At 44.7% G+C, this 26,004-nt stretch overlaps 1 protein-coding gene across 1 annotated transcript in view; it reads left to right on the top strand.

Annotated features, from left to right (window-relative positions):
* Window positions 1–25,357, top strand: part of LOC140404097 (RNA binding protein fox-1 homolog 1-like) — a 385,076-nt gene extending 359,719 nt beyond the window's left edge. The window contains exons 13-16 of the mRNA XM_072492499.1: window positions 4,703–4,745; window positions 10,332–10,396; window positions 15,430–15,502; window positions 21,976–25,357. Coding sequence (XP_072348600.1) covers window positions 4,703–4,745; window positions 10,332–10,396; window positions 15,430–15,502; window positions 21,976–22,020 — 226 coding nt within the window. The 3' untranslated portion in view covers window positions 22,021–25,357. The remainder of the gene's footprint in view (window positions 1–4,702; window positions 4,746–10,331; window positions 10,397–15,429; window positions 15,503–21,975) is intronic.
* The last annotated feature ends 647 nt before the right edge of the window (window positions 25,358–26,004 follow it).

Here is a 26,004-nt window from a genome sequence, read left to right as displayed (position 1 = left end):
TCCCCCCCCCCTCCCAGACAGTGCGTTCCAGACCCGCCTCTCTTCCCCCCCTCCCCCTCCCAGACAGAGCGTTCCAGACCCGCCTCTCTCCCCCCCCCCCTCCCAGACAGAGCGTTCCAGACCCGCGTCTCCCACCCTCCCAGACAGAGCGTTCCAGACCCGCGTCTCCCACCCTCCCCGACAGTGCGTTCCAGACCCGCCTCTCTCTTCCCCCCCCCCCCCCCCCCCCCCAGACAGAGCGTTCCAGACCCGCCTCTCTTTCCCCCCCCAGACAGAGCGTTCCAGACCCGCCTCTCCCACCCTCCCCGACAGTGCGTTCCAGACCCGCCTCTCTCTCTCCCCCCCCCCCCCCCCCCCAGACAGAGCGTTCCAGACCCGCCTCTCTTCCCACCCCCCCCCCCCAGACAGAGCGTGCCAGACCCGCCTCTCCCACCCTCCCAGGCAGTGTGTTCCAGACCCACCTCTCCCCCCCCCCCCCCCCCACCCCCCCCTCCCAGACAGTGTGTTCCAGACCCGCCTCTCCCACCCTCCCAGACAGTGCGTGCCAGACCCGCCTCTCCCACCCTCCTTCCCCTCCCAGACAGAGCGTTCCAGACCCGCCTCTCCCACCCTCCCAGACAGTGTGTTTCAGACCCACCTCTCCCCCCACCCCCCCCTCCCAGACAGTGTGTTCCAGACCCGCCTCTTCTCTCCCCCTCCCAGAAAGTCCGTTCCAGACCCGCCTCTCCCACCCTCCCAGACAGTGCATTCCAGACCCGCCTCTCTCTCCCCCCCCCCCCCCCCCCCCCCTCCCAGTCAGTGCGTTCCAGACCTGCCTCTCCCACCCTCCCAGGCAGTGCGTTCCAGACCCGCCTCTCCCACCCTCCTAGGCAGTGCGTTCCAGACCCTCACCACCCTCTGGGTAAAAAAGGTTTTTCCTCAAATCCCCCTTAAACCTCCTGCCCCTCACCTTGATATTGTGTCCCCCTCGTAACTGACCCTTCAACTAAGGGGAACAGCTGCTCCCTCCACACTGTCCATGTCCTTCATAATCCTGTACACCTCGATCAGGTCACCCCTCAGTCTTCTCTGCTCTAGCTATAACAGCCCAAGCCTATCCAACCTCTCTTTATAACATAAATGTTCCATCCCTGGTGAATCTCCTCTGCACCCCCTCCAGTGCAATCACATCCTTCCTATAATGTGGCGACCAGAATTGCACACAGTACTCCAGCTGTGGCCTCACCAAAGTTCTATACAACTCCAACATGACCTCCCTGCTTTTGAAATCTATGCCTCGATTGATAAAGGCAAGTGTCCCCTAAGCTTTTTTCACCCTATTAGCCTGCCCTTCTGCCTTCTGAGATCTGGACAGACACTCCCAAGGTCCCTTTGTTCCCAGTGTCAGGCTGGTCATTGAATACTTCCTTGTCAGATTACTCCTTCCAAAGTGTATCACCTCACACTTTTCATGGTTAAATTCAATCTGCCACTTTTCTGCCCATTTGAGTATCCCGTCCATATCTTCCTGTAACACAACACACTCAACTTCACTGTTAACCACCCGGCCAATCTTTGTGTCATCTGCAAACTTGCTGATCCTACCCCCCACATAGTCATCTATGTCATTTATATAAATGACAAACAATAGGGGACCCAGCACAGGTCCCTGTGGTGCGCCACTGGACACTGGCTTCCAGTCACTAACGCAGCCGTCTGTCATCACCCTCTAAGCCAATTTTAAATCCACCTTCTCAAGTTACCCTGTATCTCATATGCATTTGCCTTCTTTATAAATCTACCATGCGGGACCTTGTCAAAGGCTTTGCTGAAATCCATATAGACTACATCAACTGCACTACCCTCATCTACACACCTGGTCACATGCTCAAAAAATACAAACAAATTTGTTAGGCTAATGGTGGCACGGTGGTGCAGTGGTTAGCACTGCTGCCTCACGGCGCCAAGGACCTTGGTCCGATCCCGGCCCTGGGTCACTGTCAGTGTGGAGTTATCACATTCTCATTGCACATAGAGAATGATCAGCAGCAATTATCATTTATGTCTGCAGAAGTACTTTTGCATTTTCTGTTTATTCAATGCTTTCAACTCTTTAAGGAGCCTTTAGCACAAGCATGTTTTAAAGTAAAGCTATTCCTTAAGCCTGTTTTAGATAAAGCATGTGGATAATTTATATTGCCTAACATTGTTACTGATGGCTGAGAGGGAAGGTTTGTCTCAAGTGAAAGAGAAGTGTGCAAACATTTAATTTACAAAAATTACAGGGTGCGAAAAGCCAAAGCTGAGAACCCAGGATGGCAGGCTCTTTAATTCAGTGTAACTTCTCTGCGTACATTATATGTCAAAATGAATAATAAACTTGTTATAAGTAGTACTTTTGGGAATATGTTTGTCTCAATTTGCATTTAAAAAGAATAACTTGGTGATACTGGCATCCACTTTTGAAATTTTGGATGTACTTTTATGAAAATAAACAGCATGAAGTTCCTTTATCAGCTGCGCTCCTCATTGTAAACCTCCCAATCTTTCCTGACTGTCAGCCTGACATTGCATTAGAAATCCATTGTCTGATTAAAACCTCCACTTGAAGTAAAGGAAAAAGGCTCCTTTGGTTTTCTCTCTGACGTAGGAGCTGGAGTGGGCCATTCAGCCCCTCAAGCCTGTTCCTCTGTTCAAGTAGTAGACCACAGATGATCTGAACCTGAACTCCACCCCACCCCCCCCACCCCCCCTCCAACTTATCCAATTCCTTCATTTTTATGTTGGGTTAGGATATCATCGATTCTGATGCAAGTTGGTAGATCGGAAAAATTAACTCTGTTTCTGTCTCCGCAGGTGCTGCCTGACTTGCTGACAATTTCCAGCATCTTTAGTGCAGCATCAATAGTATTTCATTTTTGTTCAAAAAAAGTCTCCCGGCTTGGAAATTCCACTTGACCCAAAATCCATCCAACCGCCAGTTTCTAATTTCCTCTACCCATTGTGTGAAAAAGGACTCCTGCTGTTGCTCCTAAATGAGCACAGCCTAATTTAATGATTCATCAGGAAACAGATCTTCTCTACCCTATTGCATCCATGTATCATTTTGATCAACTCAATTTGATTAACCGATAACTTTCTAAACTCAAGGGGATACAAGCCAAGTTTTTAAAAAACGATCCTTGTGACTTAACCCTTGAACGTCTGGTTTTGTTCTGGTGAATCTTTGCTGCAACCACACCAAGGCAATCTAGCCTCCCTGAGGTGCAATGTCGAAAAGTGAGCACATCACATCTGACCAATGTTCAGCACAATCATTTCCTTGCTTTTGAATTCCAGTCTCCTGGAGGCCAGCAGTCCATTAGCCTTTGTGACCACACTGTTGGTGTCTGTTTATAATGTTGCCGAATTTGACAGCAGATCCTGACTCTCATTGGGGACTGTAACTGTGAGGGAAGCGCGCGCACAGTCAAAAGCCATGTAATTGAAGAAGGACCTGTAAATCTCCTTAAGTTCTTGTTTCAATTGAATTCCTTACTTCCTGACCAAGAGGGCTTGGTTATGGTGCCCACTCCAATTGAGATAATAATAAGGTGCCTCACCAGCTGAAGAGTAATGGTATTGCCAGGTTATATCGTGTAACTCTGCCCCCTACCCCTCTCTTTACTGTCTAGCTGAGAGCATAGGAGTGGCAACTGCCTCTAAAATAGTGATTATTTCCTGCTAAATAGATTTTAATAATAAAGCCTAAAAAGGATATGTTGACTGTTTTGAAATGAAGAAAACACTTGCTCTCAAACTGAGCAGTCCTTGGTGGATATTTGAGCAGTTTATAGAGTTCTTGTGACAAACCTTGTCTTTATTAGCCGTGCATGTTGGAATTGCAGTAATCAGAGTGTTTCTGTGTGCATCTCTGCAGTGTGGTTTACCAAGATGGATTTTATGGTGCCGACCTCTATGTAAGTATAACCGCTATTTTACATTGTCACCCTTCTGTTGATGAAGCCATTCTTTAAACCAGTATGCTGATATTTTCATCAGCTGTGTGTTTCATAGTTACCCAGTTTTATTGTCCATTTATGTAAATTTGAGACAGCAGGCATCCCAGTGCTGTCCCCTTGGTCAACAGAGGAGTCCGCCATGTCCCTTTGTTGCTATTTACAGTATTTACGATGTTCTGAACCTTCCAAGGGAAGGAGTTTCTTTTGGAATATCATGCAAAAGGAATGATGTCAAAAAGAAAGCATTGAATAAAGTTGACCTTTGCTGCACTGGTTCTTGTACTGCACCTGTGCTGTAGGGAAACTGTGACCAAACAGTTGTTGAGGCCTGTCGCATTGCCCACCAAATCCGGTGTCCTTTGATTTTTCATTTTAAATTGAGCTGAAATGCTTGCTGAGGAATGCTGGTGTAGGGTGTGTACATTTGACTTTGAAATCAAATCCCTCACCTTTGATCTGCAAATGGAAACTGAAGACAGCTGGCAGAAGAAATGTTGTGACAGGTGCTCAGAGTAAATTTTTAACAAGTGTTCAATCATTTCAAATATGTGCAGTTGTGCGGCCTGTGAAATGTCTCTTGTTTTATAAATCACGTGTTAAAGGTTCATCAGCGTAAAGCATCCTCCGATAATAGAATGGCTTTATCCAAGGAGGGTCTCTCTCTTTTCAGTTGTTTCTTTTCCAGCCTCGTCGCCAATATTCTTCCCTGTGTTTTATTATAGAATAGTATATCAGGAACCAGTGTATAGCAGTAAGTTACCGCAGGTATGATAGAAATGTGTGACGAGACCAATCGCACAGATTGTGGATTGCAGTGACAAATCCTACTAACAGCAAAGACTGCAGTTAGGGATGGGAGCAGGCACCAAACGGGGATAAAAGCATCCCTGAAGTGCGCACTAATTTCACTCTGAGATAACACAAACCTGAAAGAGGAACCCCCTTCTAATGAATGTAATTGGTAGGTTTAGAGTGTGGGTCCGCGTCTATCAGCAACTCAACACGTCCCACTTTGAATCATTAAAAGAGCTGTGAAGGGGAGCGTCTCATCATGTTGGTCTGATTAAAAGCTAGTGAACATTTCATCTCTTTGGGTGGCATGGGATTCTGGATATCCAAGTTGAAAGAATAATGTTCTACCAAAGCTTGGCACCCGCCTCATTTACTTTGCATGAATAGGGGATTGTTATAAACTCAACTTTTATCTTTGGGAAAAAATATTTCCCGTCCCCATTTCCTGACCCAAGAGGTCAGTGGGAAAGTGATTTGTTTTCATCGTGACTTCTAGAAAACTAACTGGGGGTCCGCACAGTTGGAATTCCAAAAGAGAGGCCCAGGAGGACCCCCCCGACCCCCCCCCCCCCCCCCCCCCCCCCCCCCGTCCCTTCAACTTTCTACCCCCTCTCAGCAATAAACTCGCCTGGTTGCTGGTGTGAGTGGCTGTTTAAATGTACTTTGCAATCCAGTACCAATTTCAAGAGTGGGATATCAGGGTGTCAAACAGTCACAGGGAACAGAATTTCAGCCGTCCAGTTTACAGTGGAGCTTGGAGGAAATCTTTAAAGACACGTGTCTGTAATAAGAGAGATGAATGAGGTGATCAAAATTCTTCTTTTAAAAGAGTAGAAGCAATATCAGTGGGGAATGTCAGACCAGCCTGCAGAACATTACTCATGCAGGAGAGTGTAGATAAAACCTAATGGGGTCCAGCATTGAATTCCATTGAACCAAGTCACTTCCAGTCACCTCATCACATCAGGGCATAAGCACGCCGTTCCCGTTAATTCGCATTTCCATGCACATGATGCTCAGTCAATTCAGTGGCTAACTTCAGCAGATTAAGCATTTCAGATATTTTTAAGTATTTACAATAAATATTTAAATGCACTTCAGGTGGAATCATTGCTATCTGATCACTTTGCATGTGTAACCTGTGTAGGGAATATTCAAAGCCACTGATGTTTTGTTTTCACAGCAATGTGATCCTCAAAACACCGGCTAAAATTTCCACAATCCGGTCAAAATAAAACTGAATTTGATTTATTGACTTGGGGAAGTGTCCCATCGTAATGGCTGCTCCGAATTGTTACATATTTTAAGGTGTCTGTGCCAATTTTTTTTAAACCCTTAATTCAGACACATTTCTTTTGGAAGTGGATTGCTCATATCGTCCATACCACTATCACTAATACCACTCTTTGGTATTCGAAAGGTGTGCTTTCCCCCCTCCCCCATTTTCTTTCCTCGAGGTTGATGCTGACTGTTTTTGGCAAAGGGATGGTGTTGGCAAACCTTCAATACCTTCAATACCTCCCCCAATGCCCTTTCTTCAATACCTTCAGTACCTTCCCCCAAATGCCCTTTCTTCAATACCTTCAGTACCTTCCCCCAAATGCCCTACCTTCAATACCTCCCCCAAATGCCCTACCTTCAGTACCTCCCCCAAATGCCCTTTCTTCAATACCTTCAATACCCCCCCCAAATACCCTTTCTTCAATACCCCCCAAATGCCCTTTCTTCAGTACCTTCAATACCCCCCCAAATGCCCTTCAATACCCCCCAAATGCCCTTCAATACCATCAATACCCCCCCCAAATGCCCTTTCTTCAATACCTTCAATACCCCCCAAATGCCCTTTCTTCAATACCCCCCCAAATGCCCTTTCTTCAATACCTTCAATACCCCCCAAATGCCCTTCAATACCTACAGTACCGCCCCCAAATGCCCTTTCTTCCATTTAGAAAGTAAGTATTTTTTTAAAATAAATTTAGAGTACCCAATTCATTTTTTCCAAATAAGGGGCAATTTAACGTGGCCAATCCACCTAGCCTGCACATCTTTGGGTTGTGGGGGCGAAACCCACGCAAACACTGGGAGAATGTGCAAACTCCATACGGACAGTGACACAAAGCCGGGATTGAACCTGGGACCTCGGCGCCGTGAGGCAGCAATGCTAACCACTGCCCCACCGTGCTGCCCTTTAGAGAGGAAGTATGAGGAAGTTATTCCGCTTTGAAGGGCCCTCCAACACCACCTTATCCTGCTTTCTCTCTCATGCGCACATCCAGCAGGGCATTGCATATAGTAGTAGCCGTTTGTTGATTTTCCCTCCCCAGATCATAGGCATCCTATCAGTTTATAGTCTCCCAGCTACCAACCCACTTGAGGCCCCTAATGCAGCACCACCTGAAAGTGAAGCTGGGTCTTTAACGATTTGTGTGATTCAGTTACACACCAGGCAGTGCATTTACCTCGTGAGACCTTGAGGCACTACCCCCATTCTTCTCTCCGTGAAGCAGGAGCAGATATTCTGGCAAATTCACTGCAGCTCCTTCCTGTGCCAAAGTAATAAAACTTAATAAATACAGCTGAGGTCGCCACACAATCTGCTCTTCCATTCTAATCATCCACTGTAGTTCAAATCTATTGTGGAATATACTTTCCAGTGGAACTTGCCATTTATAGGACTCAAGATAAATTAGGACCTTTAGGAGAACATAATTGGACAGGTGAGAGGATTAATGATAGATACAACTGTTTGATTTTCCCCCCTTTTTGCTGGTCAGTAATAAAATGTTGTGTTTAAAAAATCATTCCCAGCAGGCAGCTGCTGCTTTGAGCAATCTTGGTTAGTATTTCAGCTCCCACCTCTAACTGCAGCAAGAACTTTAATGTGGTTTGCTTGATGTGAATGTTTAACCTATTAGGTTTGCGGGAGAGGCTGCAATGAGTGAATGGTGATCGTGAATGTTTATTACATTTTCATATATACATCTTATATAAAATACTGAGAATCCTGGCTGCACGCTCTAGTAATCCAGGCTGTTTCCTTCACTTGGCTTGCCATAGCGAATAGGGCTGAGGGCTGTCCTCTGGAGAATGCTGGGACGCCCAGAGTTAGTCTGTCGATCATTTGGTTGGTGATTGCTAGTGCTGTAGATTCGGACAGTCGCATGCTCCGATTCCTCCTGATTGACAGATACCACAGCTTGATTGTTTAGAAAATAAAAACTCATTTGTACTTGCATATTAATTGCATTTTTAAAACTGCATTTGTTTTAATATAATCTGACGTACTTGAGCTGCAGATGTAATTATTCGTCACATTAGTTTGGCAGTGATATTAAATCAGTTATGAGCAGGGTTCAAATCTGTTTTTGACCTGCACGTCTGTTAGAGAACTCCTGTTAACTAAGTTGGGTTTTCTCCTCCATCCGAATGGTCTGTTGGTAAAGTCACTTGTGTACTTTCTCATTCTGCTGAGTTAGTTAATATCATTTTGATTGGCAGTACATAGAAACAGAAGAACAGAAAAATATAGGGGGCCCATTGAGCTTGTCCTGCCATTCATAGCTTATCTGTTCATGGCCTCAGCTCCACTTTCCTGTCTGCCCCATCCCTTGTAGGTCAAAAATATGTCTAACTTAGCCTTGAATATGTTCAATTACCCAGCCTCCACTATTCACTGGAATAGAGAATTCCAAACATCCTCCTCAACTCAGGGGCGATACGGTGGTGCAGTGGTTAGCACTGCTGCCTCAGGGTGCCGAGGACCCGGGTTCGATCGCGGCCCCGGGTCACTGTCCATGTGGCGTTTGCACATTCTCCCCATGTTTGCGTGGGTTTCATCCCCACAACCCAAAGATGTGCAGGGTAGGGGGATTGGCCTCGCTAAATTGCCTCTTAATTGTAAAAACAATCCCTCCTCAACTCTGACTTAAATAAATACCACTTATCTTGAAAATGTGTCGCCTAGATTCCACTACAAGTGAAAACATTCTCAGCATCTACCCTGTCATACCTCCCCAGAATCTTTTCTGTTTCAGCAGAGGCCCAACCAGCTCAGGCCCTCCTCATCAGATAGCCCCTTCAACCTAAGAATCAACTTTGTGAATCCGTTCTGAACTGCTTCCAATGCAAGTAATCCCTCCTTAAATAAAGAGACCGAAACTGGAGGCAGAACCCCAGGCGCAGCCTCAGCAAAGCCTTGTGCAGCTGTAGCAAGGCTTCCCTACTTTATACTCCATTCCTCTTGCAATAAAGGCCAACAATCCATTTTCCTTCCTAATTATTTGCTGTGCTTGTGTGCTAACCTTTTGTAATTAATGTGTGAGGACACCCCTTGCAACAACATTCTGCAGCCTCGCTCCATCTAGGAGGAACTTCTTCACCCAAAGGGTAGTGAATCTATGGAATTCCTTGCCCAGTTGAGGCTCCTTCATTAAATGTTTTTAAGATAAAGATAGATAGTTTTTTGAAGAATAAAGGGATTAAGGGTTATGGTGTTCGGGCCGGAAAGTGGAGCTGAGTCCACAATAGATCAGCCATGATCTCATTGAATGGTGGAGCAGGCTCGAGGGGCCAGATGGCCGACTCCTGCTCCTAGTTCTTATGTTCTTATCTGAACAAGACATTTTCTAATCATCCCATCAAAATGGACAAGCTCACATTTTCCCACATCATGCTCATCCTGCTCAGTTTTTGTCCTTTCACTTAATTTATATCCCGTTGCAGACTCTGTGTGAAGATGACTGCACTTGATCTGTTAACGCTCCCTGAAACACTTCACTGAAGACTGGCCAATTGGGTGAGGATGAATGGTGCAATCCCTGGAACTGCTCCCCAGGGCTCGATGGAGAGATTTGGTTTGACAGAGGGGAATTGGCATTGATGACATTGGATATCTAAAACAGCCCGTTTCTCTTGATTTCTGCTTTTCCTTTTTGCATCCCAGTTAATTGGCAACACCATCTTCCTTCTTACCTTCAATCCATATTTTACTTGTTGACTTGGCGGAGAGGAAGGGTTGATTTACCTGACGTGAGTTGGTGGCTTTACCTGTAGTCCATTGAGAAGGGAGAGAGGTCAATGGCCGGTGGAAAACAGTAGAAATTCCAACCATCACCCCATGTTCACTTCACATTGGTGAGAAGTGTGCAAAGTCACTACTTGCACATGGTGAGTTGGATGGGGTGAAGAATTATGTTGGCAGGGATCCTAAGTAAAGGAAGGGTGAAACTTGCCGCTGATCCCTGGTTCATGGCACAGCAGCAAGTTGGTGGAATGTCAGCAAAAGGTCAAGCCAATTACACTTGACAATCTACCTAAATCTGCAAATCTAACACTTTGCGAATGAGATGGTCAACCCTTTAGAAGGTGGCCATGGAAGACATTTTTATACTATTATTCTGGGAAAAAATTTTTAAAGTTTAAAATCTGCAGCGTGAACGATAAATGCACACGCATTGTAAATTTCTAATGTATGAAACAAATGCAGTTTTTGCCATCGTTTTTGTGCGCGCGTGTGTGAATGTTTCGTGCCGTTCTCAGGCATCTTCTTGTTTGTTCCAGGGTGGATATGCAGCTTACAGGTATGCGCAGCCAGCAACTGCTACTGCCACTGCATACAGTGACAGGTAAGGACTGGCTCTGTCCGTCTCATTCTTTTCAATCATAGCTTCCGCAGTGCTCTTTGTAGCACCAAGGACGTCTATTCTTTGTTATCATGGTGTGCTCTGTCTAAGGGATGATATCGCCGTGCTGCTCCAACCTACATTTGTTCACGGTGGACTTTCCAATATGGAGGTTCTCTGCTGGGGGTGGGGCGGGGGGCATAGACGAAATGCAGCATTTCTGAAAACAACTTATCAAAGGTTTGTTGAGGGGCGACACGGTGGCGCAGTGGTTAGCATTGCTGCCTCACGGTGCCGAGGTCCCCCGTTCGATCCCGGCTCTGGGTCACTGTCCGTGTGGAGTTTGCACATTCTCCCCGTGTCTGTGTGGGTCTCACCCCCCACAACCCAAAAATGTGCAGGTTAGGTGGATTGGCCACGCTAAATTGCCCCTTAATTGGAAAAAAATGAATTGGGTACTCTAAATCTTTCAAAAATCGTAGGCTGTTGTGATGTAGGCTGCATTTTTGAGAGTGCCTTGTATGGATTATCCATGAGTGAGTGAACAATTATCACTGCACACAAGCTTGAAGACAATGTCATTCCTCATGCTCTTCATAAAGACAAGAAGGAAATGATTGTTAGATCTGAAACAAGAAAAATCAGGAAGGACGAAGATCCGTTTAAGATGTTATTTCCCTTAACAGTTTCTGACAGTTTTTCTCCCATGCTTCCTCTTGCTGAAGAAACTGATTACACTCTGGCACCAGTCATTCCACTGCTTTTCTCTTTTTTTTTATTAATTTAGTGTACCCAATTAATTTTTTCCAATTAAGGGCCAATTAAGTCCTACCCTGCACACCTTTTGGGTTGTGGGGGCGAAACCCACGCAAACACAGAGAATGTGAAAACTCCACACGGACAGTGACCCAGAGCCGGGAGCGAACCTGGGACCTCGGCGCCGTGAGGCAGCAGTGCTAACCACTGTGCCTCCGTGCTGCCCTCAATGCCTTTCTCAAGTAACCATTATTCACATAGACATTCATGTCATACTAACGGGTGTCCTCTTTAATGAGCAAGTTAAAAAGTAGTTTGAACATTCTAAAGACCACTAGCAAAGCATTGCATCTGTCATCTTGAGATAGGCGGTGTCTCAGCCAGTCAGGTGGAAACATCTACTTGAAAGAGTTGTTTAATGCTGATATTTCCCATCCACATGCTGCCCCTCGACGCTATCATTTACACACCCCAACGTCACCCAACTCTACCTCACCACCACCCACTCAAGACCTCCACTATTAATAAAAATCAGATTTCTTATACAACATCTAGAGTTGGATGAGCAGAAATGTCCTCCAAATAAATATTGGGGAGATTGAAGCCATTCTTTGCAGTGCACATTCCATCCTCTGTTCCTGACTACCTACTTCACCCCTTTCCCTGGCAACAGTCTGAGAGTGAACCACTCTGTTTGCAACCTTCACGGCACATTTGACCCTGAGATGGACTCCTGACCTCCTCCTCGTCACTAAGACCACCTATTTCCACCTTTGTAACATCGCTCGACTGTCTCAGGTCATCTACTGCCAGAACCCTCATTCCTGCCTTGTTTCCTTTAGCCTCGACTGTTCCAATGCACCCGCCTGGTCTCCCACACTCTACTCTCCATAAACCTGAGGTCATTGAAAACTCTCCTCTCCATATCTTAACTCTCACTAATTGCCATTCACCTGTCTCCCCTGTGCTCACTGACCTTCAGTGGCGGCAGTCAAGCAACATCTTGTTTTCAAATCCCTCCGGGGCCTCATCCCTCCCTATCTCTGCAATCGCCCACAGCCCTCTGAGATACCTGAGATATTAGGCTGAGTGGCCTAAATCTGCTCCTATGTCTATGTCTGTGGTCTCCAGATCTAGCCTCTTGCGCACCTCCAATTTTAATCTTTTCACCGTTAGTAACTTGTGCCTTCAGTTGCCCCAGCTCTGGAATACCTTCCAGGCACCTCTCAGTCTGTCCACCTCACTTTCCTCCTTTAAGACACTTTGTGAAACCTATCTCTTGCACCAAACAGTAAGGGTGGGAATCTCCAGCCTCGCAGCCGCATGTTTCTCAGCGGGGGGGAGGCTGTGCGCCGCTTGCTGGTGGTGGGATTCTCTGCCCCCCCCCCCCCAGCTGTCACTGGGAATTCCAATGATGCCACCCCATACCGCTGGGAAACCCACAGGCAGAGGTGCGCTAGCCAAGAGAATTCCACCGCCAGCGAATGGCCGGAATTCCGGCCTCAGTCTCTTTATGTGGCTTGGTGTTATTGTGAACCTTGGAATGTTTTGTTACATTAAAGGCACTATATAAATAAGTGCTGTTCTGTGACACATGCGTGTATTCAGGATCTGAAATCTGCACTAACATTAAACATGCAGGCAATGTTATAAATCCTCCTTTTGATAAACTTGCCCTAACCTTTCAACACTGACTTCTCCCTACTGCCTCACTGGGGCTTCTAGCTGACTTTTGCACTATGTGGGAGGAGATGTGCATGAAATAGCTCTTCACATTCTAAATCCAGACTACCCTCGGGTGAAAGTCAAGGGAAGAATCTGTTACGATTTCTTGGAAGACACCAGAACTGCAGAGATTAACAATTGCTGGAGCTGCAATGGGAGAGCATCCAGGCACTGGGGAAGGAAAGTTTTACTCGTTGTTTTATGGCTCCTGGACCTTGACCATTTCCACGCTCCTTGATATAGGATTTCCAACGGCATTTCTCAAAAGGAGCACTTGCAAGTTGATTGTATGCCGCACATTCCTGGAAGATGAGGATTTCTTTCAGACCAGAAATAAAAACAGAAAATACTGGATGAAGTCAGCAGGTCTGGCAACATCTGTGGAGAGAAACAGAGTTAACATTTCGGATCTAAATGATCCATTCTACAGATCCTTCCTTTCGCATCATCTTTTTGACATAGCATGGACTTTATTACAGGAAGGGGCTGTTTCAAAAGGAAGCTTTCCTTCATTTCTTGCCCTTTACATTTGTGTAAAATAACCTGATTTTACCATCATTCCTCATTCCTTGTGATTTAAATCTGGTCCTTCAGCACGGTAGCACAGTGGTTAGCACAGTTGCTTCACAGCTCCAGGGTCTGCAGCGTAAATTCCATGATTCAGATGTGCCTGTCCTGGAATAATGTAAATCGCAACACAACAGGAGGTACTACAGCCCCAGGCTGCTGTACCAATGCTAACACTTAACTGGAGTTATGTGTCTTAATCCCTTTCTCCAATGTCTTTCATGTTCTTTGTTTCAAATACTTATCCAATTTCCTTTTAAATGACTTGATGGACTTTGCCTCACTCTGGAATTATATTCCATGTTGTCGGGGGGGGGGGCATGGACGACCCCTTTTAACATCCCCTGTTGTTGTGATATTCCTGAGCTACAGCCTCTTGATTTGTTTTATTCCTTAACAGGATGTGGGTGTTGCTGGCTAGGCCAGTATTTGTTGTCCATCCCTAATTACCCTCAAGAAGATGGTGGTGAGCTGCCACCTTGAGCCGCTGCAGTCCATGTGGTGTAGGTACACCACCATGCTGTTAGGGAGGGTGATCCAGGATTTTGACCCAGTGACAGTGAAGGGACGGCTGATATATTTCCAAGTCAGGGTAATGTGTGGCTTGATGGGGAACTTGCAGGCGGTGGTCTTCCCATGTTACTGCTGCCCTTGCCTCTCTTGGTGGTAGAGGTAGAGGTTTTGTCAGGTGCTGGCAAAGATTACTGATTATCACCAGAGAAAATCATCTTTCACTATTTATCTTCTCAAAACCGTTCATACTGAAATACCCTTAATCACCTTCTGCTGGAAAGAGCTGTCATTTTTATTTTTGAAAAGTTAGCCTTTACTATGTCCTTCCAATAATTCTATTCCTGTTTTGATGTGCCCAGAAATGCATTTAAAAGCCTAGTTGGCGTTTTGCACAAATCCAACATCAACTCGCATTTATATAACGTATTTAATGTGGAAAAACCCACCTAGGTGTTCCCCAGAAGTGTAATCAGACAAAATGTTCAACATCACTTCCTTGCCTTTCTATTCAGTGCGCGCACATTCATTAATAAAATCCAAAATCCTATTTGCTGCTTGTTGTGTTTGTAAGGTAATATTAAAGAGTTCCATTCATGTGGCTCAAATGTCTAAAGTAGATCATGCCAAATTGGCTTAAGCTAAAACAGTGAACGAGCATTTAGACCCTGCCTTGGTTAGGTACGACTGTAAAAGTTAACATTTTTATCTTGGATTTTCTTCCCTCTGTTTGAACCCTTTATTTGCCACTTCTGATTATTGAACTGGAAACGAATGGTAACGGTGGAAGCATTCTGCCATCTGCATATGCATTCCAAAATTAGGGTAATTCTTGATAATGGTTGGGAAAGCCATCTCTGTACAGAAGCTGCCTGAGTGAATGAATTCTTTACCATTATCACCTCCAGTTTGGTCAAGGAATATTCTGAGTGCAACTGTGGTTACATTTGAGTGAGTTTTGGCTGAAAGTATCTATGCAAGTACTTGAAGTAACTTGCATACCTTCACAAAGCACCATTGTTTGGACCTGTCTGTTCCGGATGATTTACAGCTTAGCAGGTCACTGCTGGTCGCAGGTATTAATCTCGGGCTCGAGGACCTTCCATTCTTAGTGAGTTAGTACTAGCTCACTTTTCAGTGGTATGTGGACATTTGATATGTAGAGAAAGATCGATTACAGACCCAGAAGAGACAAAGCATTCTTTGACGCTTTCACATAGTAAAATCCCACACTGTCACTTCCACAAACTCTTTGCTTGAAGCGATTTCTTGCTGTGTTGTCTGGCTATCCATTTTTTAGATGAATTGTGTAGAGTGCACATGGCACGTACGATTTGAGTGGTAGAATTGGGAGCATAACATCCGACTGCCATTGTATAATGGATGTAAATATGTCTCAAATAATATTCCTTGTTCCTGAATTCACGCATTGATTTCTTTTCTGCTTCAATATTTCTTCTTTTTTTTTTTTTTTGCAGCTATGGCCGTGTTTATACTGCAGACCCCTATCACACACTCGCTGCTGCTCCCACCTATGGAGTTAGCGCTGTGGTAAGTTAACTCTCTGATCCATTTTTTAATTTATCATTTTTGATGTAGAAAAACATCTAGGGTACTTCACAAAATGACATCAATTCAGAAGAGGAGATATTAAGCAGGTGATCAGACGCTTGGTAAGAAGAGGTGAGTTTTAAGAGTAAGATGGAGAGGGGGAGGGAATTCTAGAAGATGAGGCCTGGATGGTTGAAGACCAAACTCCCAGTGGTGGGGAAAAGGGATGGAAGGAATGGAGAGATCTCGAGGGATGTCGAACTGAGGAATGGCAGAGATAATGAAGGTCGAGGTCAAGGAAGGTTTTAAACATCAGGATGAGGTGATGGGGACTGAAATCCAACGCAAGTCAGTGAGTGTAGAAATGATGAATGAATGGGACCTGTCGAACATACAGCAGAGTTTTGAGTGAGGTGAAGTTTACAGAATGTAGAGGATGGGAGGTTGGCTAGGAGAGCATTGAGTAATCAATGTTGATATCATGGATGGGGTTTTAAGCAGCACATGGACTGAGACCGGTGCAGAAAGGGTGAATTGATAGGGGTGGAAATAGGCTGTCTCATTATGGAGAGCATTCCCACTGACCTGGACAACACAGAATAGGCATTGGAGGAGGAAATTGTGTCTGACCCAAAAATAATCTGCACCAGTTGAGGTGAGCTAACACCATGGTAGCAATGCCAAAGGACATCGATTGTAACCTCGATTAGCGCAATTTCAGGGATGTTGCATGGGAAACTCGATCAAAAGAGATTAAAACATGTCATTTGTGTCTCTTGCACTCAAGGGAGAAAAGTTGGCGAGTATACTGGGATAGCGGGGCTGGGAGCGCGCCACCAGAGAGGGTTTACTGGGCCTAAAGCATCAAAACTGGAGGTGAGGGAGTGGCTGAGCAAATTATTTTGATGAATGGAAGGGCAGAGTGTAAACAGTTGGGAGTTTGAGAGTGCAGCAGCTGTAAGTGACTTCGGGCGAGTTTTCCCTCGAGGCAAAGTGCGAAATGTGCTATTGGAAGGGATAGAAGGGAAGGTGAATGCTGTAGAATCCGTGGAACTGTTCAGGAATTGGCCATGTGTCATTGAGATATGATAAATCTAATCTGCAAAAACCTTAAGGAACCGCAGCATGAAAGTTCTAACAAAGTTACAGAAGCAGTGCGAATAGGAAGTCGATCTCAGGATAATGGTGTGGAACAGGCGTCTCTCACGGGCCAGACCTTGTTATTGGGAATGAATGGGTGATTTATTTAGGTGCATGACCCGTTTAAATTTTTTAGATGGTCATTAATGTGTGCTAACTCTAAAGGAGCTGCCTTGTGTGCAACCTGAACAGGAACATTTGGGTTTCCTCACGGTCAGGCAGCTACAGAAAATATTGGGCCGCACTCCGGAGGGATAGGTTCCCTTTGCTTAAGAACATTAGTCAAATGCTTGAGGGTTTGTAACAATCAGCAGCTTTACTAAGCTCGTCGAAACAGTGAACTCAGTTTCGCAGCTTGTTATCTGAAATTCAAACTCTCAACCTCTGACTCAGTCGCCTGGGCTAGAATCATTAAGCAACCACACCCAAAGTAACCTGGGTCCTCAAGTTGCTGGTGGCACGGCACTTTGATGCAGCAACATGCTGCACTCCAGCCGAGTGCACTAGTTTCTTTTGCTGCACATTTCCCCCATGATTTATTTTCCAAACTGCTGCTCCCTGTGTGAGGATAGATGGTGAGTGTTGGCAGATTAGTTGAATGTGGAAGTGGGGTTGGGGGGTTGGTGTCACTACTGCAGAGCCTATCTCCCTGATTCTGTCCTCATGATGACCAAGGTACGCACTTTCCTGAAGGGAACACAAGATAACAATCGGGAACAGAGCCCTTGCTGATTTCCTACACCATGCTCCCCTTCCCTAGTCCAGTCCAATGGCATTGAACCGATTGCAAGCAGCTTAATTGCTGCCTCTTGACTGAGGTCAGCCAACACCAAACATGCTGGGAACTGTGTCTGGAATCTTGTGGCCTGTGTTGAATTATGGAGTTGATTCCGTTAAGGACGGTGAATATTTTAGAGTGGCTCATACTTTAGAACGCAGTAGTTCACATTCTTCAGGGGTTGGGCACAGCAGGCAAAAAGATATGCAAACTTGGAGAATTCAGCGCAAAATGAAAGTTTTGTCAATCGATGAGGTTGAGTAAATTATTGTTGCTGTTAGATTAATAAAAGCAAACACCTTACTGCTGTTGGTCTGGAACTCTGAGACGCAGGAAGCTGATAAACACTCAGTTTATGAAATCGTTCAAATTTGATGTGACTGCTGCCTGGGGTCCATCCATCCTCCTTAATTGAATCTGTCTCCAGACACACACCCTGTTAGTGTTATCAGGGAGCTTGAGAAATGTTTTAATTTCAGCATATCTGTGTGGTTGATGTCCACGCAGGACTATCTGATCAATCAATCTCTTGAACATACGTACAGGCGCTAAGTTCAATTAAAGTGATTGATTAGTTTCTGATGGGCTAATGCACCACTTCAAGATTCAATTGGATCTCCCGTGTTCCTGATTGATAAGGTGGCCTGGAACAAATTGTTTACTTTTGTTTCTCTCCACTCACCACCCCCCCAATCCCCTAAATAAACAGGCAGGTCTGAACACTTCATACAGGCCCGCCCTTCGGTTTCCCTGTGTTGGCTGACCTCAGTCAAGAGGCAGCAATTAAGCTGCTTGCAATCGGTTCAATGCCATTGGACTGGACTAGGGAAGGGGAGCATGGTGTAGGAAATCAGCAAGGGCTCTGTTCCCAATTCTTCATCGGTTCTTCATTGATTCCTTTATTAAGCTTAATTTAAAGTCTCTCGGCTCAGCACAAGCTGACAGAACAGAGTCAAGAGGCCGGTGAAGCAACATTTTGTGCATCTGCAACATTGCAGCACAGGCTAGGAAATGTGAGAATCGTACCTGTAGTTCCTCCTGTGATTTTTCTAGAGTTGGCACCCTGAATGGAGAGGCTTCTCGGCATTTACACAATCCTTTCATCAGAAAATATTTTTAAAACAACACTGGACTCAGGAAATTGAAGTGACCCTTTAAACTGCGTTCCTGCCGAAGTCATTACAGTTTTAATTTATACCTTTGGGAGCTCACCCGCTGCGTTGTTGATCTTTCTGAATAGAACAGCCAGCAGGTGTAAATAGATGAAAACATTGTTTCTCTCCCTTCCTCGCCTGCTGGTTCTACAAGCAGCTGTCACCCTCTAATGGTCAATGACACATGACTCTAGACTTGTCAGGCTATTTAAACGTGGAAGGCATCACAACCAAGTAATCCTGTTATCACCCAACATGCACCCTTCCCAACCCAAGCACAGGTTCATGAAGAGGAATGGGATCATTCTGCCCTTCCCCAAGCGCAGGGCACTGAGGCCAGTTGTAGAAAAACGTACAAGTTGATGTGCAAGCTGTTAATCTCGGAATCTTCCTGGATCCTCCTTCGCTGCTCTCTCTCTGCCAACACAGTCAAACCAAACCTGGAGTGGGTAGTTTACTTCTAATTTTGGAATAATTATTTCAAACCTCTGCCCAGACAGACCATGAAAACAGCCTTTATTCGTATGGGTCTTCCATCGTGTGGCTGTGAGAATTTACAATGTCCATTTTTTCACGCGTTTCAGTAAATATAATTTTTTCAGGGCCGCTTAACCCACAATAGTGTCATCACCAGTTGAAATAGACTTCAGAGTAGACAAAGTAAGGAAAATATAAGTTGAGTTTGGTACAGAAATAGTTGGAATTGTCTAAAGAGAAAGTCTGAGCTGGGAGACTGGGTAAGGCAACCAAGAGTTTATAAACATTTTAATTAAACTGCAAACGTGAAGATTAGCAGATGTGTCTGCTAGCTCAAGATGCAGAAAAGGCTTCACATTTCTAATTCGGTTTTCTCAGACCTTTATTAAGTTCCACACAACTTCATTTTTAAAAAATAAAACGAAATGTGAAGTTCAGGGCTGAGGGATAGAGGTGTGGTTGTTGGGACACTGATTTGCGGTGTTCCTGGGAGGCAGACACGCTTGAACTGCACTAGAGCACAAACAAGCCAGTACCTTCACAAAATGAAGAAATTGATCACAACTGGAAAATGCTGAGCTATGTACAAGCAGTTTTGATGATTGTCACTGTGGAGCGACAAGTCCCCAGATCATTTCCATCCAAGGTTTGAAAGGGGGTTGGTGTAAACATTGCAGATGTCCTAACTATAATCGTCCAAAGTTCCATCAATTCAGGATCTGTTCCTTTAGGTTGGAAAATTGCATGTCACTCCACTATTGAAAAATGACTAGGGAATTATAGACTAGTTAGCCTGCTGTGAATCTACTGCAGTTTTAATTAAGATTACAGGGACCAAACATTTTGAAAACTTTCAGCTGATTGACGGAGTCAAAATGAATTTGCAATGTCTAACAAATCTAATTGAGTATTTTGAATCGATGTTAAAGTCATGGAGAAAGGATTATCTATGGATTATCTATGGATATTATATGGACTTCAGAAGACATTTGATAAAGCCCATTGAGAGACTTAGCTAAAGTAAATTACAGCTAGGAAATGGGCTGAGAGGTATGAACAGAGTAGGGATGCTCGTAGGGAGGAGGCACATGCTCAAATTGGCTCGATGTATTCTTCTGCTGGAACTAAAAAGTGTGGCAGATTTTGCCAGTACTTCAATTCCATTACCTCTGATATTGGATCTGTCAGATATCCAGAATTGAACATTGCAGGAGAAATGATGACACAGAATACTGATAATGTTAATTATCTAGGTCCTAAATCCTCTTAATACCGTGATCACGTGCAACTCCATTTTTACCAAGTCCATTTCCTGACAAACCAACTTTTATCTTCCGCCCTGTGAGTTACAATTATTAATTTGGCTAATTCAGAATTGTACAAAAAATGTTCCCTAATTTACTACAGAGATGTTAATTCAGTAACTCATCCAATTAGTCAGTGAGTTGCTGGGTTAGATCTATAGTGTGTGTTCCATTAGTTGATTCTATTTGGAACATATGGAGAGATCGTACAATAAGCCTCAAGAGCCCTGGGCGTGGCAGATTAAGGACAGGTAAAAATCTGAGAGGGTTAACTGCACCTCTGCCGTTCCCGCCGGCACGGTACTCCACCAGCCCCGTGGTAGTGGCGGCCCTGGGAGTCTGGGGGCAATGGAGGAGACATGTGGGAGCAGAGGGAGCATCGGTCTGGTCCCCAATCTGTAATAATCACCGGTTTGCCCCGGGAAGTATGCATGGGGGGGTTCCGGATATGGCGGAGAGCAGGGATTGAGAGGATGGGGGAAATGTTTATAGAGGGGAGCTTTCAGAGTATGAAGGCGCTGGAGGAGAAGTTTGGGTTGGCGAGGGGAAATGAATTCAGGTATCTGCAGGTACGGGACTTCCTACGTAAACAGGTGTCAACCTTCCCGCTCCTACTGCTAAAGGGGATTCAGGACAGGGGAGTAGGGTAGTTTCCAGAGGGTGGGTAGGAGAAAGGAGCGTCTCTGACATTTACAAGGAAATAATGGGGTCAGAGGAGACGCAGACCGAGGAGCTGAAGCGCAAGTGGGAGGAGGAGCTGGGAGGAGAGATAGAAGGTGGTCGATGGGCGGACGAGTTGAGTAGAGTCAACGCGTCCGCAACATGTGCCTGGCTCAGCCTGATACAATTCAAGGTCGTTCATCAGGCTCACATGACAGTGGCCCGGATCAGCAGATTCTTTGGGGTGGAAGATAGGTGCGCAAAATATGCGGGAGGACCAGCGAACCATGTCCACATGTTCTGGACATGCCCGAAGCTTAGGGGATTTTGGCAGGGGTTTGCAGATGTCATGTCCACGGTGTTAAAAACAAGGGTGGCACCGAGTCCAGAGGTGGCGATTTCCGGGGTGTCGGAAGACCCGGGAATCCAGGAGGAGAAAGAGGCAGACGTTCTGGCCTTTGCTTCCCCGGTAGCCCGGAGACGGATACTATTAGCTTGGAGGGACTCTAAGCCCCCGAAGTCGGAGACCTGGCTATCGGACATGGCTAGCTTTCTCTGTTTGGAGAAAATCAAGTTCGCCTTGCGAGGGTCAATGTTAGGGTTCACCCGGAGGTGGCAACCGTTCGTCGACTTCTTCGCGGAAAATTAGTCGTCAGCAGAAGTGGGGGGGGGGGGGGGGGTTAGATTAGCTTAGAGTAGGGGGTGAAGAAAGGTGGGACCTGTAAGGGAGGGAGACGGCTTTTGCACTATGTTTACAGTTTCATGTACATTGTTTCTTTTGTTATATACCATAAATACCTCAATAAAATGTTTATTAAAAAAAAAATCTGAGAGGGTTCCTGCTGCCAATATCTCTCTAACGCATGGGTCTCGGGTGAGAAACAGTCAGTTGCTTCAGAAGAAAAATAAGAAATTCTAGCCATTTACTTCGCTTTACTTACTGTTCTTTTCCTTTTCCAGGCTAGTTTATACCGAGGTGGATACAGCCGTTTCGCTCCCTACTAAAAGTGATGTGAACTCCTGCAGTGGGAATAATCCCTTCCCAAGGCCTGGGTGTTGCAATATTACAAGTAGTGGAACTTTATAGCAACTCAACATGAAAAAAAATACACAAGAAAGCGAGGAAATCATTACACGAGAGAGAGACCTACTTTTTTATACCTCATTACGTTCTTCTAAACATGTATTTTTTTCCTTATTTTTCTGCCTTCATTTTTTTTGTTCCAAAGATTGTGCAAACAGTTTTTAACTGTGGTATAAAAGTGCATTTCTTTGTGTGTGTAGTGACATTTATGAAATCAGCTTCATCCGACAAAAGAGAATCAGAAGAAACTAAAAAAAGATTAGTTACAAAAACAAGTTAGTGAAAGCCAAAAGTGAAATTGGGTGCCTATTGGAAGCTGGTCCCAGGTACTGCGTGTGTGGGATATCAACAAAGGATTGTAATTGCCAGGATTCCCAGAGACTGGGAATGGGGAAGAATTTATCGCCGAAGGTGGGTCAGTGCAGGAAGGGGAGGGGTTGGAAATTGACCCGTGTGTGAGTTGATGGAGCCAGTTTGCGGTGTGTTTTTTTTGTAGTGAGGAGAGCAGCAGCTCCCAACTGTTCACCGTTTCCAAAGTTGGTTAGCCTGCAAAACGGTGCAGCTGACTGAACAACAGCAACAGCCAAAAAAAATTACAATCAAACTGCAAAGTCAATGCATCATGAACTTGTGTTTCCCCCCCTTTGAAAGATGCACCCACCCACAGTGATGCACGTTCATCTGAGCAAATTTGCTTTTAAAATAAATGATCAAATGCATTAGGATCCCTGCAGATTTGCCGAGCAAATCCAAGTGTGGATAATAACCCTCCTGGGTAGTGTAAATGGGACTGCTTCAATTCGTACCCTCAAGAGATACTGACCAGCAGTGTTGACGCTAAGTGCACATTTCAATTGCATCGGTCCCAGCATTAGTGTGCACGTTATATCGGTCCCAGCATTAGTGTGCACGTTATATCGGTCCCCGCATTAGTGTGCACGTTATATCGGTCCCCGCATTAGTGTGCACGTTATATCGGTCCCAGCATTAGTGTGCACGTTATATCGGTCCCAGCATTAGTTATAGTATCTCATTCATTTGTATCCCTATGGTTTTTAACCTTGGATGTGCTCTCTGGTTGGCTTTACATCCTTGCATTCAACAGGCTTACAGTTTGAAAACGGGTGACTTTTTAATTCAACCACTTTGTTGACCCTAATCAATAGCGCAGATTTTGGCTGCTTTTTGTTTGATTTACCTCTTTTGGTAAGTAACAGAATTAACAGTGGGAATGCTGCAGATAGAATGGTCACCTGGCTAAAGAGGAAGATGGCCCAGTCCTGACCATCCGGTGTAAAAGGGAGAAGGGTGCAAATTGAAGAGAGGGAGGGATAGGTAGCTTAATTGTTGAACGCTTGCACCCAACAAAGATTTGAAAGGACAGTCAGTCAGCCAGTTACACCTTGTAAGAAGGCGTGAATTCCACACTGTTGGCAAATATTTTAGAGGCATTCATGATGCCATTTCAGATGCACCGATTTTTTTTTTTTTTAAAGTTCATGGTTGCGCAGGTATGTGAGAGCTAAATTCACTGATTCAGGCTGTAATTCAGGCTGAAGCTAATAGTTTATTGTGCGGGCTCAGGGTTGGCCCAGACCGTTCTGTTCTGCACCAGTGATCCTGAGGCACTGTTCTCTAAAGCCCGTTTATATCCCTGAGCTGGGAGACGTGGATTGAAAGAGAAGTGCACTTTCATGTTTAGGATGAGTGCAGTCGCTGCCAGAGCTTCATGCAGTATCCAGCAAGATGGTGTGTTCTGCACCGACTTAGTAAGCTGTTTAAGAAAAAGGGACACTAGTCGTAGATACCACACTGCCGCCCTTAAATTATGATATTGTTTTGCAAGCCAAAGCGTGGTTTGTCGCTGTATGACAATTGTTTCTTTTTTGTATATAAAATATTTTAGTTGTCATTGTAATGGGGAAACATTCACAGAAACATCTCATCACAGAGGAAGGAATTTAAAATGGGAATTTGGTGTGGCGCTTGATGGCATCTCCTGGTAGTGCTCCTGTTAGACTAGACTCGCATGTAAAATGTTAATATAGAGGAAGGAAAAGCTAGAAGCCACAGGCGGCTTGTATTAGTGAGAGGAGTTATTCTGCATCACACCGGGTTCAATGATCACTTTCATTCCTATGATTACAAATCACATTCTTTTACTTAGATTCACGTTTATGTTATACCAGCAGACGTTTTAGTAACTTAGCAGTACAGCTGCACTGTACTCCACTGACTGCCAAATAACCCATTGGTAATGTTCTCGCAGCAATTATTCTCTTCATTTGTTTTTTTTGCTTTGTTAAGAGTCTCAGCTGTAGAATAGTCAGAATCTTTGGAGGGAACAATTTCAGATTCAAAATCTCCTTTTGGAATAAAAATAAGTCTTGCTTCGAGCAGGAACTGGCTGTTTTCAGTCACCAACACTTTGCTGTTTGGCTAATGTCCAACAGCCCGTCCATCAGGTCAGGTTCTGTGGGACTGACGAGTTTTATTTTGTTTTTATTTGTTTAGTGTTAGTGTGTGTGTGGTGTTTTTTTCGGACAGTACCCATGTACAGCATCTGGCTGTATCCCGACTCGAATAGGAACGCTCACTCTTGGGTGTTAGTGACTAGGAGATGTTACCACGGTGTTCATGGTTGATGCTGATACTTGAATCATTTAAATGGTCAGCCCTTTTAAAAACACATTTGTTTCTTTCCAATTACTTGTAAAAACAGTTCACTCTACACACTTTCCCCCTCTCCACATCCTCCCCTCCCCAAAAAATCAGAGAAATTCCAAATTTGCCGAACAGATTCTTGCTCACCACAGCTCGAGAGAGAGAGGATCTGATCTCCCAGCTTGGAGAGGGACGGAGAGGTGGGGGAATTAGAAATGTGCTTTTTGCAGGCAGTGGAAAAGGAGAAAACACTAAAGAGAATTGAAAAACCATGTGCAAAGGTATTTAATCTTCCTAGAAAACTGGCATCAACACTGTCCTGACCTTGATCCACCTTTTGTTTTGTGAACGTTTCCCTGAAAGGTATGATATATCGTATAGTAGCTTCATCACCGAGCAGTATTCATTGGGTTATAATTAGATATAATCATGAATGTTAAGTAGATAGGACATGGACTATTATTCCTTTTGTATTACTTCCCATGTATAAATTATTGATCTTGTTGCTGGCTTTTATAAACTCGAAGGAAGGGGAATACCTTCCTAACAGTAATAAAGCACTGTTTTTAAAATAAAACAAAAATGGTGAGAACACTGAGGGACTCTGTGTGGTATGGGTCGTTACTGGTGAGAACACTGAGGGACTCTGTGTGGTATGGGTCGTTACTGGTGAGAACACTGAGGGACTCTGTGTGGTATGGGTCGTTACTGGTGAGAACACTGAGGGACTCTGTGTGGTATGGGTCGTTACTGGATTTGTTGTAATCAGGATATGAAATGAAATTGCTATTGGATTGGGTTTATTGTCACGCGTACCGAGTATTCTGCGTACAGTCTAGACAGATATTCCATACATGAAAAAACAGAGGACATTTCAAGAGATGTAGGAGGAGGATCTGTGGGAGAGAGTTCCACGCTCCGGCGCCATCTTGGAAATACATCCCATTAATGTTAGGGCAAGGAATCTTAGGGAAATAAATCAAAATCAGTTCCCACCAGGAGAAGGTGCACACACCTTTACCTATATATCCCAAATAATATTTACCAATGATATCACTGTATTTCCCACATTATCAAGGAGACCAAGTTTCACGCCAGAGCTGCTGTAAATTTATTTTTAGTGTTGTAAGAATCACTGCATCTTCTATGATGTTGTCCCTTGTTCATTCGGGAGCTAAATATTTTGTAGTGCATTTGGATGTCGTAAAGGTATTCGATAAGCCGCCACATAAAAGGTCACT

Source organism: Scyliorhinus torazame, chromosome 29 (genome assembly GCF_047496885.1).
Source record: "Scyliorhinus torazame isolate Kashiwa2021f chromosome 29, sScyTor2.1, whole genome shotgun sequence".
NCBI classification, from domain to species: domain Eukaryota; kingdom Metazoa; phylum Chordata; class Chondrichthyes; order Carcharhiniformes; family Scyliorhinidae; genus Scyliorhinus; species Scyliorhinus torazame.
Note: the sequence above shows the minus strand (reverse complement) of the source record. Positions and strands in the feature narration are given on the sequence as shown.